We start from the raw sequence: 13,847 nt of genomic DNA on the forward strand, positions 1-13,847 counted from the left end.
GCTCCGCCCACCACCGCTGGGCTCTAGGCTCTGACGTAAAAGCGGGCATCAAATTCAATAGGATGGGCAGGGAGGCGTGTGTAGCGGTCGGCGCAGCCTCTCTCCCCCCACCTTCCCCGGGCAGCCGGGAAGGCGGCCACCGCGGGTAAACCCGGCGGCTCCGCCCAGTCTGGCTCCGCCCCCGTCGCCTCACTGACGTCACGACCGCGGCGCTCACGTGTGCCGCGAAGCACACGCCCGCGAGTCTCTGAGGCGCTCCGCTGGTTTCCATCTCGGTTGAGCCGCGACCCCCAGGGTCCAGTACCGGGTCGCTGAGGCCCGGCGGCCCGGCGCCCCGGAAGCTCAGTGCGCGCCCTGAGAAGGCGGGAGCCGCGGGCAGAGGGAGCGCGTGCGCAGTGCGGGCGGGCTCCGGGAGGCCGGCTGCGCGTGGCCGGGGAGGCGAGGGCGGCCGCCGGTTCTTTAGGGTCCTCAGGGCACGGCTCAGGTGAGCGTTCGAGCAACCCACCGGGTGGGTGCAGGGAACCAGAGCCTGATGGCGAGTACCCGCGAGCGCCAGAGCTCTTCCTGCTGCTGACCCCGGGTGAAGTGCGGCAGATGTGGCGTGGACCACTTCTAGCCTGGAGCCTCTTGTTCTCTTTTGCAGACTTGCTCGCTGCCCCACCGGCGGCCATCCGCAGCTCCTCCAGCTGCACACGTGGCCTCCGGATTCCTTGCAGGGGTGGGCATGACGGTAGAAGGTCGATGGTTATTAGAGGTTTCGGGTACAGCGCTGTAGGTCCCTTCTCGCGGACGGGACCTTTCCTTGGAGGTGGTGTCCCCTGTGCGTCTCCGTGTGCCTGTGTTATTACGTGGTCCTGATTTCTGTGAAGGCTGCGGACTCCTTAGGAGGCGGCAGTGAGAGTTATATCTCATTTTCAGATCCTAGTACTCTGCAAGTCTGTCTGATGGAGGCCACAGACCAGGTCATGGCACTCGTGCACTGGTGCTGTGTAGAAAATTGAGAGCCACGAACATGACCAGAGAGTAGTTCAGTGTGGCTGGTGCAAAGGGAAGTATGGGGATCGAGGCCAGTTCATGAGGACCTTGCCCGTTTGGAAACTAGGATCTAAGTCAGATGGGTATAAAAGGGCAAGCAAAAAGGAGACAAAGATAGTTTTCAGCTTGGGGGGCAGAGTAGAAATGCCATGGCCCCAAATGTGGACAAATGTTATTTAGCGAAAGGATAGCTAGTTCCAGGTCGCATTTGATTTGCTTGTGAGCATCCTTGTGATAACATCAGGAAGTTGAAAATGTGGGTTTAGTTTTCAGTTTGCGGGTTCAGTACTAAACATTTAGATCTAATCGGCCTGTTAGGGATATGTCTAGTAACTAAAGTCATGGGCATGATGATTAGCTAAGGAGTGGATAGATGAAAGGGCAAGAGAAGAAAATTAGCAGAAGGTCCAGGATTAATTTTTGTTGAGGAATTCTATAGTACATGTGATAGCTGATAAAGTTGACTTAATGGGGCCAGGGAGCAAGTTGGAGATTGCAGATGTAAAAGAAAGATTATTCATTTAAGGCCAAGGTCCTGGGGTAGTTTAGAGGATTCTTCTACTATCGCCTTGGGCAGGAGTGGGGGCACTTCTTCCTTTGAGAGCTTAAGGAAGTAAAAACGTGTGATGGGGGAAAAAATTCAGAGAAGTTAGTTTGGGGGATAATTGGGGAGGAAATGGGGAATGAAGGTTCGCTGTGAACTCAGTGATCCGAGAGCTCAGTTTGTTTGCTCTGTTTGTCAGTTGGGGTCCAATCAGGAAAGTAGAAACCACATAGTACTTAAACAGAGAGGATTTAATATAAAGTCTTGTCTAGATAGCTTCTGGGGGACTAAAAGTGAAAAGGGAGCAGTGAGGCAGCACAGGTATCTAGCTGAATTAAGCAGCTGCTACACTTAGCTAGGCCTAGGCAATAAAACAAAGGGAGGGTATTGGGGTTATCAGGACCTTGGAGGAAAGGAACTGTGAAGCTGGAACTCAGGCTTCTGGGGTTGGTACCTCTGGAATTCAGAGAAGCCCCAGGGAACTGGATTTCCTAGCCCTTTGGAGGGGGTGGGGCCTGATAGGATGTAATACCTCTGAGACTGGGGTTGAGGGGGTCCTGGGAGACCCCCTGGTCCTGGGAGAGCTAGAGACAGGGACCAACGATCCTTGTAAGAGTGAGGGATCCTTGTAAGAGTGAAGGCCGTGGCTGGGCAACATTGACAGGAACCCCCTCTTGCCTTTACCTCCCCTATGCCATGGACCCCAGGTTGTCGGTGAATAGAACCCGAGTTCACAAGGGAGGTATATTGAAACATGATTGCTCTGAGCGACATTAACAGCATGATTACTGTTAGATAAACCACTGTGGAAGACAGGCGGGAGACTCTACATGCCTGCCTGGCCCTTCTCACCTCTGGCTTACTCCCTTGTAACCAGACATGCCAGGGAGTCTCATCTGAAATCTATACATCCTTTCAGATCTAGTTCAATGGTTTTTTTAATAATTCTTTTTATGATGAAAGATAGGTAATTTTTATATGTTTTGAAAAACCCAAGGTCTTTTTATACTAAGATGTTAGAATTAGATCTAAATTTAAAAACTGCATGATATAGTACAGGTTCTAACAATGTCCGGAAAGTTTTGAATATAAATGTTATCAAAGCTTACCAAAACTGCTGTCTCGGTTCTCTTCCTCATTCCCACCATATACCGTCTTGCCTTCCTCTGAGCCCTCATTGTATCAGTCATGTTACACTTAACATTGTCTTTCAGATAATGTAAGGATTGACTTGTCTTTATTCTCTGAATGTCATTGTGTGAAATAGATGTCAAGATGAAAGAATTCACCCAGAATTAAGGTGACATTATCGCCAATATGGTCTTTGTAAGTGCCACCTGTAAGACAAGCTAGGGACTTCCAGTCATAAACCTTAAAGGGATCTGAATGTGAAAATCCAGCATATTTAACATTTGTGGTTTTTTCCCTAGTTAAATAATGATATGCATTGAAACAAGCCTGATTTTTCCATCCCAAAGATTTCCTATTTAGCATTTCTTTTCTCACCTTTATCCTGTTGTCCTGATAGAAGCCTGGCCAGAAAAACAGAGATAGTTGAAGTAGTTATATCAGGTCGTTAAGCTCCTCAAATGATGATCATTATTTTGAAGTACACCGTTAAAATTGCACATTATTATCTTTTTTTTTTTTTTTGCTCCCCGAGAACAGTATGTTTCTTTACTTGCATCTCTGATTTCAGGTTTTTTTTTTTTTTTTTAAGTTAATTTATGCAGCCAGTTTAGAAATAAATTTACTTGGGGGATAGTAAGCTCATTTTATTCCAAATCATCTTCAACTACTGGTATATATGCATGGATTTTTATATAGCTCTCCAATCAGTGTAATAATTGTTTTGTTCTTCCTTGTGATTTTATTTATTTATTTATTTTTAACATCTTTTTTTTTAAGATTTATTTATTTTTCTCCCTCCCCGCCCCACCCCTGCCCCCACCCCCACCCCCACCCCCGCCCCGGTTGTCTGTTCCCTGTGTCTATTTGCTGCATCTTCTTTGTCCACTTCTGTTGTTGTCAGTGGCACGGAAATCTGTGTTTCTTTTTGTTGCATCATCTTGTGTCAGCTGTCTGTATGGGCGGCGCCATTCCTGGGCAGGCTGCACTTTTACGCTGGTCGGCTCTCCTTACGGGGCGCACTACTTGCACGTGTGGCTCCCCTACACGGGGAACACCCCTGCGTGGCAGGGCACTCCTTGCGTGCATCAGCACTGCACATGGGCCAGCTCCACACGGGTCAAGGAGGCCGGGGGTTTGAACCGCCAACCTCCCATGTGGTAGACAGATGCCCCAACTGCTGAGCCAAGTCCATTTCCCCCTTGTGACTTTATAAATTGGTTATTATGATATGGTAATATGCAAAAATAAGAAGTTTTGCATTAATTTTGTTTTGTTCAACTTTCCTGATGAATAACCTATTTTAAAATCTTTTGAAGAGAAAAACTCTGAAGTTGAGAATCTTGCTTCCCCTCAAGAGTGAAAACATAAACCAGATTATAGAAGCCTCAATTTGTATTCTCTAGTTATGAACAGTGAGACAAGTTGCTGTCACATATCCCTAGAAGGGTGTGTGTTTAGATCAACAGTTGTTTTTCCCTTGATTAATCAAAGTACCTCTTCCCCACTCCTTCTCTACCCCCGGATCCTTTTCCTAAGATGAGTGTGGTCATTTATCACTATTCCACTGTTCTTTCTCTCTCAGGAATTGGCACTTCATCAAGGGATACTTTTCTCTCTGGAGTTGCTTCATCATGCGGAATCTAAAGTTACTTCATTCCCTGGAGTTCAGGGATATTCAGGCTCCAGGGAAACCCCAATGCTTCTCTCTCCGGACTGAGCAAGGGACAGTGCTCATTGGCTCAGAACATGGACTGATAGAAGTAGATCCTGTTACCAGAGAAGTAAGTGGCTGGTGGAGAAGGCTAGCACTGGGCATGGCCCTTGGCATGTCTTATTCCAGACTTCCCAGCCCTCCCTGCCCCAGTAGTCTTTCCTTTAAATCTCATTGATTTCATGTCCTCCTAAATGAACATTCCCTTTGCTTTATAGAGATGTCATATTAGTTATCATTTAAAGTATAGTTGACAAAATCCTGACCTGCCCTACTTATTACCCTTTCTACCATGTAAATACTACTCAGATCACAAGATTTTAGGAAAATTACTCCAACGGATTAAAGAGTATTACTCTAAATGGGTCCATTTACCTTAAAACCATTTTCTCTTGGAAGACAGTCAAACATGAAATGAAAAACAAAAACAGTGAGCTTGGGCTCTTTAAAAATGTCCAATTAAACATGAAGCACCAATAAAACATGCTGGAGGTACAGTGACTTTCTAAGATTTCTATAGTATAGGAAAGAGGCATAAGGAATGTAATTACCTAAAATACATTAGTAGCAAAATATATTCAAGGGAATATAACTTGAAATTATATCTGCTCAGGACCTGCACTGAAAATTTTGGGTTAGTTGGTATGAGATGGGGCTCAAACCTGTTTATTTTTAAAATGCTGTACAGGTTATTTTAATGTGCATTCCCAGCTGAGAATATATTCCCTTGAATATAAGAATAAAAAATATTCTTTGTGGGAAGAGATATTTTTGTTTGGCATGCCTTGAGGAATGATTACTTTCTAATCAACTATTTGAATGTACTGGAAAGATTTCATTTTTTCCAGTAGTAATTATACTTGTAATATTAACTATTATGAGGTAATGTTAACTCAGCACTTGCTGTATGCCATGCATGCACAGGTCTGCCCTGCTCCCTGTGTGAGGGGTCGTGTGAGTCCATGGCAGTAAAACAATAGTAAAAATTTGGAGTAATTTGCCTAAAATCCTGTGGCCACAAAGTAGGAGGACTTGAACCAAGATAAGTGCAGGGCTACTACGTTGTCTCCCCTCCTCTGATTCCCACCCCCCTCTTTTTTTTTTGCCTTCAACTGTTTTTTTTTAAAATGTTTGGAAAATTTCAAACCTCTGGAAGAGTTGCAAGAACAATACAGTAGATACCTAGCAGTTGTCAGCATTTGCTTTCTCTTTCTCTGTATATGCCTTTTTTTCCTGATCCATTTGGAAGTAAGTTATGGACATGACGTATTGCCCCTAAATGTAGCCTGTATCTCCTGAGAACAGACAAGCTTTCCCACATATCTACAGAATCATTATCACCTCCAAGGGTTTGCATAGTGAAACAATATTATTATTTAATAAACAGTTCATCTTTAAATTTCCCCAAAATGTCCTGTAGAGCTGCTTTTATTTTCCAGTCCAAGATGACACATGGCGTTGGGCACCATGCCTCTGGAGTCTCCTGTAATATCTAATAGTCCCTACCCTTGTATCTTTCATATTGTGGACATTTTTTAAGAGACCAGGCTCATTGTCTTATAGAATGCTTCTTCTTGATTGGGTCCAGGTTAAACATTGTTCTGCAATCACAATAGGAGGCCCAGAATGTCACTTTGTTCATTATTGGTGATGCTCTAGGGTTAGTCGCTCGGTTTTAAAAGTACCTTTTTCCCTTTGTAATTAATTACTAATCTGTGACCCAGATAAATTAATGCTTTTAGTATCCATTGATGATCTTTGCCTGACTTGGTTATTTTATCGGTGGTTGCAAAATGATAATTTTCTGAATTCTAAACCACCCAGTTTTTCTACATTTATCAGCGAGTATCTTTGAAGAGCTCCCTAATCTTCCCTCCCTCTTTTTTCTGAGTATCAGTATGGACTCCTGGGTCCCTTTTTAAAAGATCTGTTTAATATGTCATAATTCATCATCACCACTAATTTTTTTAATGCCGAATTGTTCCTAGTGGAAACTCTTCAGGCCAGATCCTGTTTTTTGACATGCCTCTATTAGTCTTTGAGCACTTCCTCCTTCCTGGCACCAAACTATATTGCCTTTTAAATGCCTTTCTTCCTTCCTTCCTTTCCTTTTCCTTTTCCTTTTCCTTTCTTTCCTTTCCTTTCTTTCACCCTACTTCCCTCCTCTGCCCTCTCAGTCTCTCTTTTTTGCCTTGGAGGGGTATTGAGTGGTAGGAATTTAGAAGATTCTGGGACCCACTATTGTCCACATTCCATTTGTATCAACATTCACATATAAGGTGAGAAAATGAGATTTTAAAAAAGTATAATAAAATACACATAATTTAAAATTTACCATTTTAACCATTTTGACGTGTACAGTTCAGTGGCATTGAGTACATTGGTCATGTTGTGCAATCATCTCCACTCTCCAGTTCTACAACTTTTTCATCATCTCAAAGGAAACCCTAGAATTGTAGTTTTTGAGCATTGTTGTAATTATTTGCTATTTGTTTATACAACAAATAATTTCATTTGCTGTCTAGAGCAAAGGGGATTCTAAAGGCTTTATTAATTTTCTTTCTCCTTATTACTGCACATTCATTTGCCAAAGACAAGCCATTTACTTGTCCTTCATAGAATTCTGAGCTGTGAATATAGAATTTGTCAGGTTTGGCTAAAAAGTCACATTAACTATTTTTCTTGTTAAAGATGATAGAGTTGGGGTATTTCTCCTGTGAAAGTTTAGGTTTTAATCTAGAAAAAAATTTTTTGAAATATTTTACATTATAAAAGAAGCATTAAAAAGTACTTCATTTCTGAAAATGTTATGAATTATTCCTGAAAGCAGACTGGGTTCATTTAGTTGTGTTTTTGTTTTGGTGGAAGGTGAAAAATGAAATTCCTTTAGTGGAAGAAGGCTTTCTCCCAGAGGATGGAAGTGGCTGCATTATTGGCATTCATGACCTGCTGGATCAGGAGTCTGTGTGTGTGGCCACAGCCTCCGGAGACGTTGTACTGTGCAACCTTAGCACACGCCAGGTGAGTGCAGACTTCAGTGACGGGGACAGCTCAGCATCCTCATGTCACTTTCACTTACTTTGTGTTGAACTTTTCATATCAGTAGCCATAATATCTAAGCATTTTGCAAATTAAGTGTTTTTGCATGATATTTTTCTTGATTTAAAATTACTGGCATGGCTTTAGCTATATTTCAGGATTCTTCTAAAACTTAGTTTTTGTCAACTGCATCTATTAACCAGAATAAACAGGACATTTCAAATGAGAACTTTTTATTTTTTTTTAATAAATAGAAACTGACCATTCTGGTGTATTACAGAACATCTCTTATGAGAATCTGCTTTTTTTTTTTTTAAGATTTATTTCTTTATTATTTATTTATTTCTCTCCCCGTCCCCCCCCACCCCAGTTGTTTGTTCTTTGAGTCTATTTGCTGCATCTTCTTTGTCCACTTCTTTTGTTGTTAGAGGCACAGGAATCTGTGTTTCTTTTTGTTGCGTCATCTTGTTGTGTCAACTCTCCTTGTGTGTGGCACCATTCCTGGGCAGGCTGCACTTTCTTTCACGCTGGGCGGCTCTCCTTAAGGGGCGCACTCCTTGAGCGTGGGGCTCCCCTATGCGGGGACACCTCTGCAGGGCACGGCACTCCTCGTGCGCATCAGCACTGCTCATGGGCCAGCACCACGCAGGTCAAGGAGGCCTGGGGTTTGAACTGCAGACCTCCCATGTGGTAGGCGGATGCCCTAACCACTGGGCCAAGTCTGCCGCCAGAATCTGCTCTTGAGTTGCAACCTTTATTTCTCAATTTAAGAAACTAAAATATTTATATGACTTATTTTTCTGTTATGAATGCTGGGTGAGCCTCATTCATGGCTGATTTCAAGTCCTTGAACTACAGGAACAGGTACAGGTATTATCATTATGTGCATCATTTTAAGATACCACAAGAGGCCTCTTTCTCTACTCTGGAATAAGCTCTCAGAATGAGTTTCTGGATTTTCACCCTTATCTTCTTAGTAGCAAGAGTTTCAAGTTCCAATTTCCCTTTTTTTTTTCCCAAGTAAAACTCAAATTCTTTACTTGCATTTTTCATATCTCACTCAACATTTTCTTTCTTATCTAATTTCTTTACATTCTCTATACCTTCCCAACACTACATATGAATCTTTCTCTTCTCTGTATTAATCAGCATCTTAGTCTCTATCACAATTCATCTTTTTATTATACAAATTAAAAAAAATTTTTTTTTTAAGTATTACATTAAAAAAATATGAGGTCCCAAAAATATGGAACGCTTCACGAATTTGTGTGTCATCCTTGCGGAGGGGCCACGCTAATCTTCTCTGTATCGTTTCAATTTTAGTATATGTGCTGCCAAAGCGAGCACCCAATTTCCTAATGCTCCTCCCCTCCCTATGGTTCCCTCATCTGTCTGATCGATGTGTCTGCTCATTGTCTCTGCTTATTGTGTTTGCTTGCTTTAGGAGGTACTGGAATTTGAACCTAGGATCTCCCTTGTGGGAGGCAGGTACCCAACCGCTTGAGCTACATCCACTCCCTGCTTCTTGCATCAGCTTGTTGCGTCAGCTCATTTTGTCTGCTTGTCTTCTTTAGGAGGCACTGAACCTAGGACCTCCCTTGTGGGAGGCAGCTGCCCAACTGCTTGAGCCACATCTGCTCCCTTAATTTTTCTTTTTTTCCCCCTAATTCTTTTTAATCTCCTTTAATTGTTCCACTAATTGTGACCTCTTTTTTAATTTTTTAAAATTTTCTCTCCCCTTCCCCACGCCCCCCCCCCAGGCTGTCTGCTCTGTGTCCATTCTCTGTGTGTTCTTCTGTGTCTGCTTCTATTCTTGTCAGCGGCACTTGAATCTGTGTCTCCTTTTGTTGCATCATCTTGCTGTGTCAGCTCTCCATGTGTGCGGTGCCATTCCTGGGCAGGCTGCACTTTTTTCGCACTGGGTGGCTCTCCTTATGGGGTGCAGTCCTTGCACGTGGGACTCCCCTACGCATGGCACGGCGCTCCTTGCGCCCATCAGCACTGTGCATGAGCCAGCTCATCACATGGGTCAGGAGGCCCTCGGTTTGAACCTTGGACCTCCCATGTGGTAGGTGGATGCCCTATCCATTGGGCCATATCCACTTCCCTAATTGTGACCTCTTTAATGTCAGAGGAGTTTTAGTATTCCCAATAGAGTAATAATGACAGCCGACATTTCTTAAATGTTATAATATGCCAAGTACTTTTTTTAAGATTAAATTTTATTTACTCTTCCCTACAATCTTATGAGGGAGATTGCTGTTTTCTTATTTTTTAGAAGAGGCAATTGAGGCACAGATGTCTTAACTAACCAGGCCAAGGTCTCATAGTTACCAGGTGGGCTGTATCTGGCACCTTCACTCTTTTTTTGTTTTTCTTTTTTAAAAATTGTGATAACATAGATGACACAAAATTTACCATTTGAAAAAAGAAAAAGAAAAAAAAACTTGCCATTTTAACCACTGGCCACCTCTTCCATTCTTTTTTTTTTTTTTTTACCTCCTTCATTCTTAACCATTCTTTTTTTTTTTATAAAGATTTATTTCTACTGCCCCTTACTCCACCAACTCCCCCAACCTGCCTAGCACCCTCACTGCTGTTTTGTGCTTGCTGTCTGCTCATCTTCATTTTTTTAGGAGGCACCAGGAACCAAACCTGGGACCTCCCATGTGGGAATGAGGCACCCAGTCAGTTGATCTATCTCACTCCCTGTTGTATCTCTCATTGTGTATCTTGTTGCATCATCATCTTGTTGCATCTATTGCCATCTTGTTGCATTTGTTGTCATCTTGTTGCATCAGCGCACCGCACCAGCCCCTCACTCCAGCTCACTGTCTTGCTTGTCTTTAGAAGGCACTGGGAAATGAACCTGGGACCTCCCATGTGGTAGGCAGGCCCCCAAGGCCTTGAGCCACATCTGTTTCCCATCCATTCTATCATAGTGCAGATATAAATCTTAACTCTGAATTCATGGTCAGAATTAGTAAAGCCATTAAGTACAAATTACTTAGTATGTCTAAAAGGCATGCTTTTCCTTTCAAAACAGTTTTTAGGATTTTTTTCCTAAATGCTCCATTTCTTTCCAGTCAAAAGAACCAATTTAAGTGCTTTATGGCTTCTCACTGGCTGCAAGACAGAGTCCCTATTCCTTATCATGCCTGATAAGACCACTTGGTGTTCCCCAAATTTCTTTTTAGCCTCATCGCCTATCATTTCTATGTATACAGATACCTTCTATCCAGTGGCAGCTGATTGCTGACTTCTCTTTTTATGCCTTTGTGTCTCAATGCTGTGCTTTTCCTCCTGATCTCTCACCCTTTGAGGTGGCACCTCAGAAAAGCTTTCCTGGATTCCCCTGGACCATTTGACATTTTCTGCTCTGAGCGCCCACTTTCTTCCCAGGGGCCCTGGTTACAGTTCTAATCCTGCTGTAAAGTCATCTTTTTATCTTGCTCATGAGGCAGCTCTGGGAGTAATGGGGTGGCCATGGTTATTTCCAGTCCCTTTGCCTAGCTTCATGCCTAGTCTCTTAACACCTGTTACTGAATAAATGTTTGTTGAATAGACTCATGGTTATGTGTTTTCTTATTAATTATTTTGGTTGAGATTGTCTTAAGGTTCTGCTGAGATAGTGGTGTTTAGAAATGTCCCTTTTCATTCTTCCCTGTTGTCTCAGCTGGAATGTGTTGGGAGTGTAGCCAGTGGTATCTCTGTCATGAGTTGGAGTCCTGACCAAGAGCTGGTGCTTCTTGCCACAGGTGAGTTTATCACTGTCACCCTATTCTGACTTTTATAAAACATTGTTCCTAATATCTTACAGGCTCAAGGTAAAGTTGTTTCATGTAACGTTTTCAGTCTTTGGAAATGGAAAACAAAGTCACAAAATCTGGAGAGGCTGCTAAGTCCACCATTGCAGAGAAAAACCTCAGAACATGTATCTTTAACATCTATAAGAGGAAGAGTTGCTATATGAATGGATTCTAAAAACTCCTCCTGCAGTTCTATTTTTTTCTGTAGTTCTGTTCCAGATGAGATTCCATAACCCAGCACCATTAATGAGGTATATATTGGAAGAGACTTTGGTGACTAGGAGCATTGAAGTCAGTGGAAGAAGGCTATGTGGACTTTTTTTTTTTTTTAAGATTTATTTATTTATTTCTCTCCCTGCCCCAGTTGTCTGTTCTCTGTGTCTATTTTGCTGCGTGCTCTTCTTTGTCCGCTTCTGTTGTTGTCAGCGGCACAGGAATCTGTGTTTCTTTTTGTTGCATCATCTTGCTGCGTCAGCTCTCCGTGTGTGCGGCACCATTCCTGGGCAGGCTGCACTTTCTTTCGTGCTGAGTAGCTCTCCTTACGGGGCACACTCCTTGCGCATGGGGCTCCCCTACATGGGGGACACCCCAGCGTGGCACGGCACTCCTTGCTGACATCAACACTGCTCATGGGCCAGCTCCAAATGGGTCAAGGAGGCCTGGGGCCTGAACCGTGGACCCTACATGTGGTAGACGGGCGTCCTAACCACTGGGCCAAGTTCGCTTCCTTTGTGGACTTTTATGTTCCACTTTATATACATATATATATGTATATAATATATATATATGTATATACATATATACATGTATATATATGTATATACATATATACAGAGTTGAGAATAAGCTCCAGGTCAAAGCATTTTTGAATGACTCTGTCTACCTTTTTCTGACTCTAAACTCCTCTACTCCAGCCTATAGCTCACAGTACCTCTTAGGGTGCCTGGCAGGCAGTACATCCTCAGTAGATAACTATGGAATGTAAAACTTATTACATGAAAATGAATTTATTTTTGTTTATGCTTCTCCAAGGTCAAGAGACCCTAATTATGATGACAAAAGACTTTGAACCAATCATGGAGCAGCAAATCCACCAGGATGATTTTGGTGAAAGTGAGTACAGCTTTGCCTGAAACATTGTGTGAACTCAATTTTTATTATTTTCTTGCATACTCATAGTCAGGTCATAAGCCCAAAGGACTATGAAGCTTAAACCCAGATATTTATTAAGATCTGGCAGCCTAGTTCATTTGGCTTCTCCCAGATCTAAATAGGCATCCAGCTGGGCCTTGCCAGGTCCTAGGGTTCACTTTCTTTGTTACTAGCCTGGGGACTAGAAACCTTGGTTTAGGTCACCCAGATAGATGATGTGCAAACCCTAGGAAAGGTTTAGTCTGGAGGTGCCATGAAAGGACTGTACAAGCTAGAATAAGGAGAACATTTCTGGAAACAGTTTTAGAGGAAGGAGAAAACAAGGGAGGTGGGATAGATGGCTAGATCTTTGTACTACTGATTTCACCTAAATCTTCATTTTCCTGGGGACAATCAAATTACTTTCTCTCTAAGGTCTAGCCAAGGTCATGTGGGCATTGAGGATGTCAGAGAATTTAAGCAGGAGGAAAAAGAGATATTTATTGAGTATAAGAAGCTCTAGCCAACTTGAAGGCACTAGGTGGCTAACCTGACTGAGCAGAGTTCCAACCTCATGCCTTCTTCTTCCAACTTTTGGAATCATTTAGAAAACTGCTTCTCATTTATTCGTTGAAAAATAATTTGTTCAGACATCATTAACTGCGTAAGTACTGTGAACCAACAGTGCAACGGCTGAACAGTTGGCTTTTCTCTTAAGGAATCCCATAAATACAATAAAAAATGATGAGCCAGGTATTAGGAGAGCATTAGGGGAGGGAGGGAATAACGAGAGAGAACACTTCCCAGAGGGGCAGCTCTTGATCTGAGTCTTGGCCGAATGGTGTTGGATAGATAAGAGTTGAGGGGGAGTAATCCAAACATGGGAACTGGTCCATTCCAAGGGAGGGATGCTTTGTAGAAGCTTTGGGGACAATCATGGCTTATTCAGGGAATTAGAGTAATTCAGCATTGCTGTAGCAGCAGGAGGTAAGTGTGGAATGAAATAAAGGGGATGGATTTTAATAAATTTCATATGCAAGAGTAGGTAATTTGGACCTTGAGTTACAGATCATCAGCCAGTAAAAGTTTTGATGGGGAAGCGGACTTGGCCCAGTGGTTAGGGCGTCCGTCTACCACATGGGAGGTCTGTGGTTCAAACCCCAGGCCTTCTTGACCCATGTGGAGCTGGCCCATGTGCAGTGCTGATGCGCACAAGGAGTGCCATGCCACGCAGGGGTGTCCCCTGCATAGGGGAGCCCCACGTGCAAGGAGTGCGCCCCATAAGGAGAGCTGCCCAGCGTGAAAGAAAGTGCAGCCTGCCCAAGAATGGTTCCACACACACGGAGAGGTGACATAACGAGATGACGCAACAAAAAGAAACACAGATTCCCGTGCTGCTGACAACAACAGAAGTGGACAAAGAAGAAGATGCAGCAAATAGACACAG

The 13,847-nt window shown here is 43.0% G+C and overlaps 1 protein-coding gene and 1 non-coding gene across 3 annotated transcripts in view; one reads left to right on the forward strand and one right to left on the reverse strand.

The window, feature by feature from the left end:
* The first annotated feature begins 221 nt into the window (after window positions 1-221).
* Window positions 222-13,847, forward strand: part of ELP1 (elongator acetyltransferase complex subunit 1) — an 87,684-nt gene continuing 74,058 nt past the window's right edge. The window contains exons 1-5 of one of the 2 annotated variants that reach the window (XM_012518830.4): window positions 222-484; window positions 4,293-4,491; window positions 7,290-7,442; window positions 11,137-11,218; window positions 12,302-12,382. In XM_012518830.4, coding sequence (XP_012374284.1) covers window positions 4,342-4,491; window positions 7,290-7,442; window positions 11,137-11,218; window positions 12,302-12,382 — 466 coding nt within the window. In that variant the 5' untranslated portion in view covers window positions 222-484; window positions 4,293-4,341. The remainder of the gene's footprint in view (window positions 485-4,292; window positions 4,492-7,289; window positions 7,443-11,136; window positions 11,219-12,301; window positions 12,383-13,847) is intronic. The other variant, XM_004476545.5, reaches the window with a different exon arrangement.
* LOC111760025 (U6 spliceosomal RNA) lies at window positions 8,701-8,807 on the reverse strand. Its single transcript, XR_002793830.1, has one exon. It is a non-coding gene; the product is annotated as a U6 spliceosomal RNA (small nuclear RNA).

This window comes from Dasypus novemcinctus, chromosome 8 (assembly GCF_030445035.2).
Source record: "Dasypus novemcinctus isolate mDasNov1 chromosome 8, mDasNov1.1.hap2, whole genome shotgun sequence".
Lineage (NCBI taxonomy): Eukaryota > Metazoa > Chordata > Mammalia > Cingulata > Dasypodidae > Dasypus > Dasypus novemcinctus.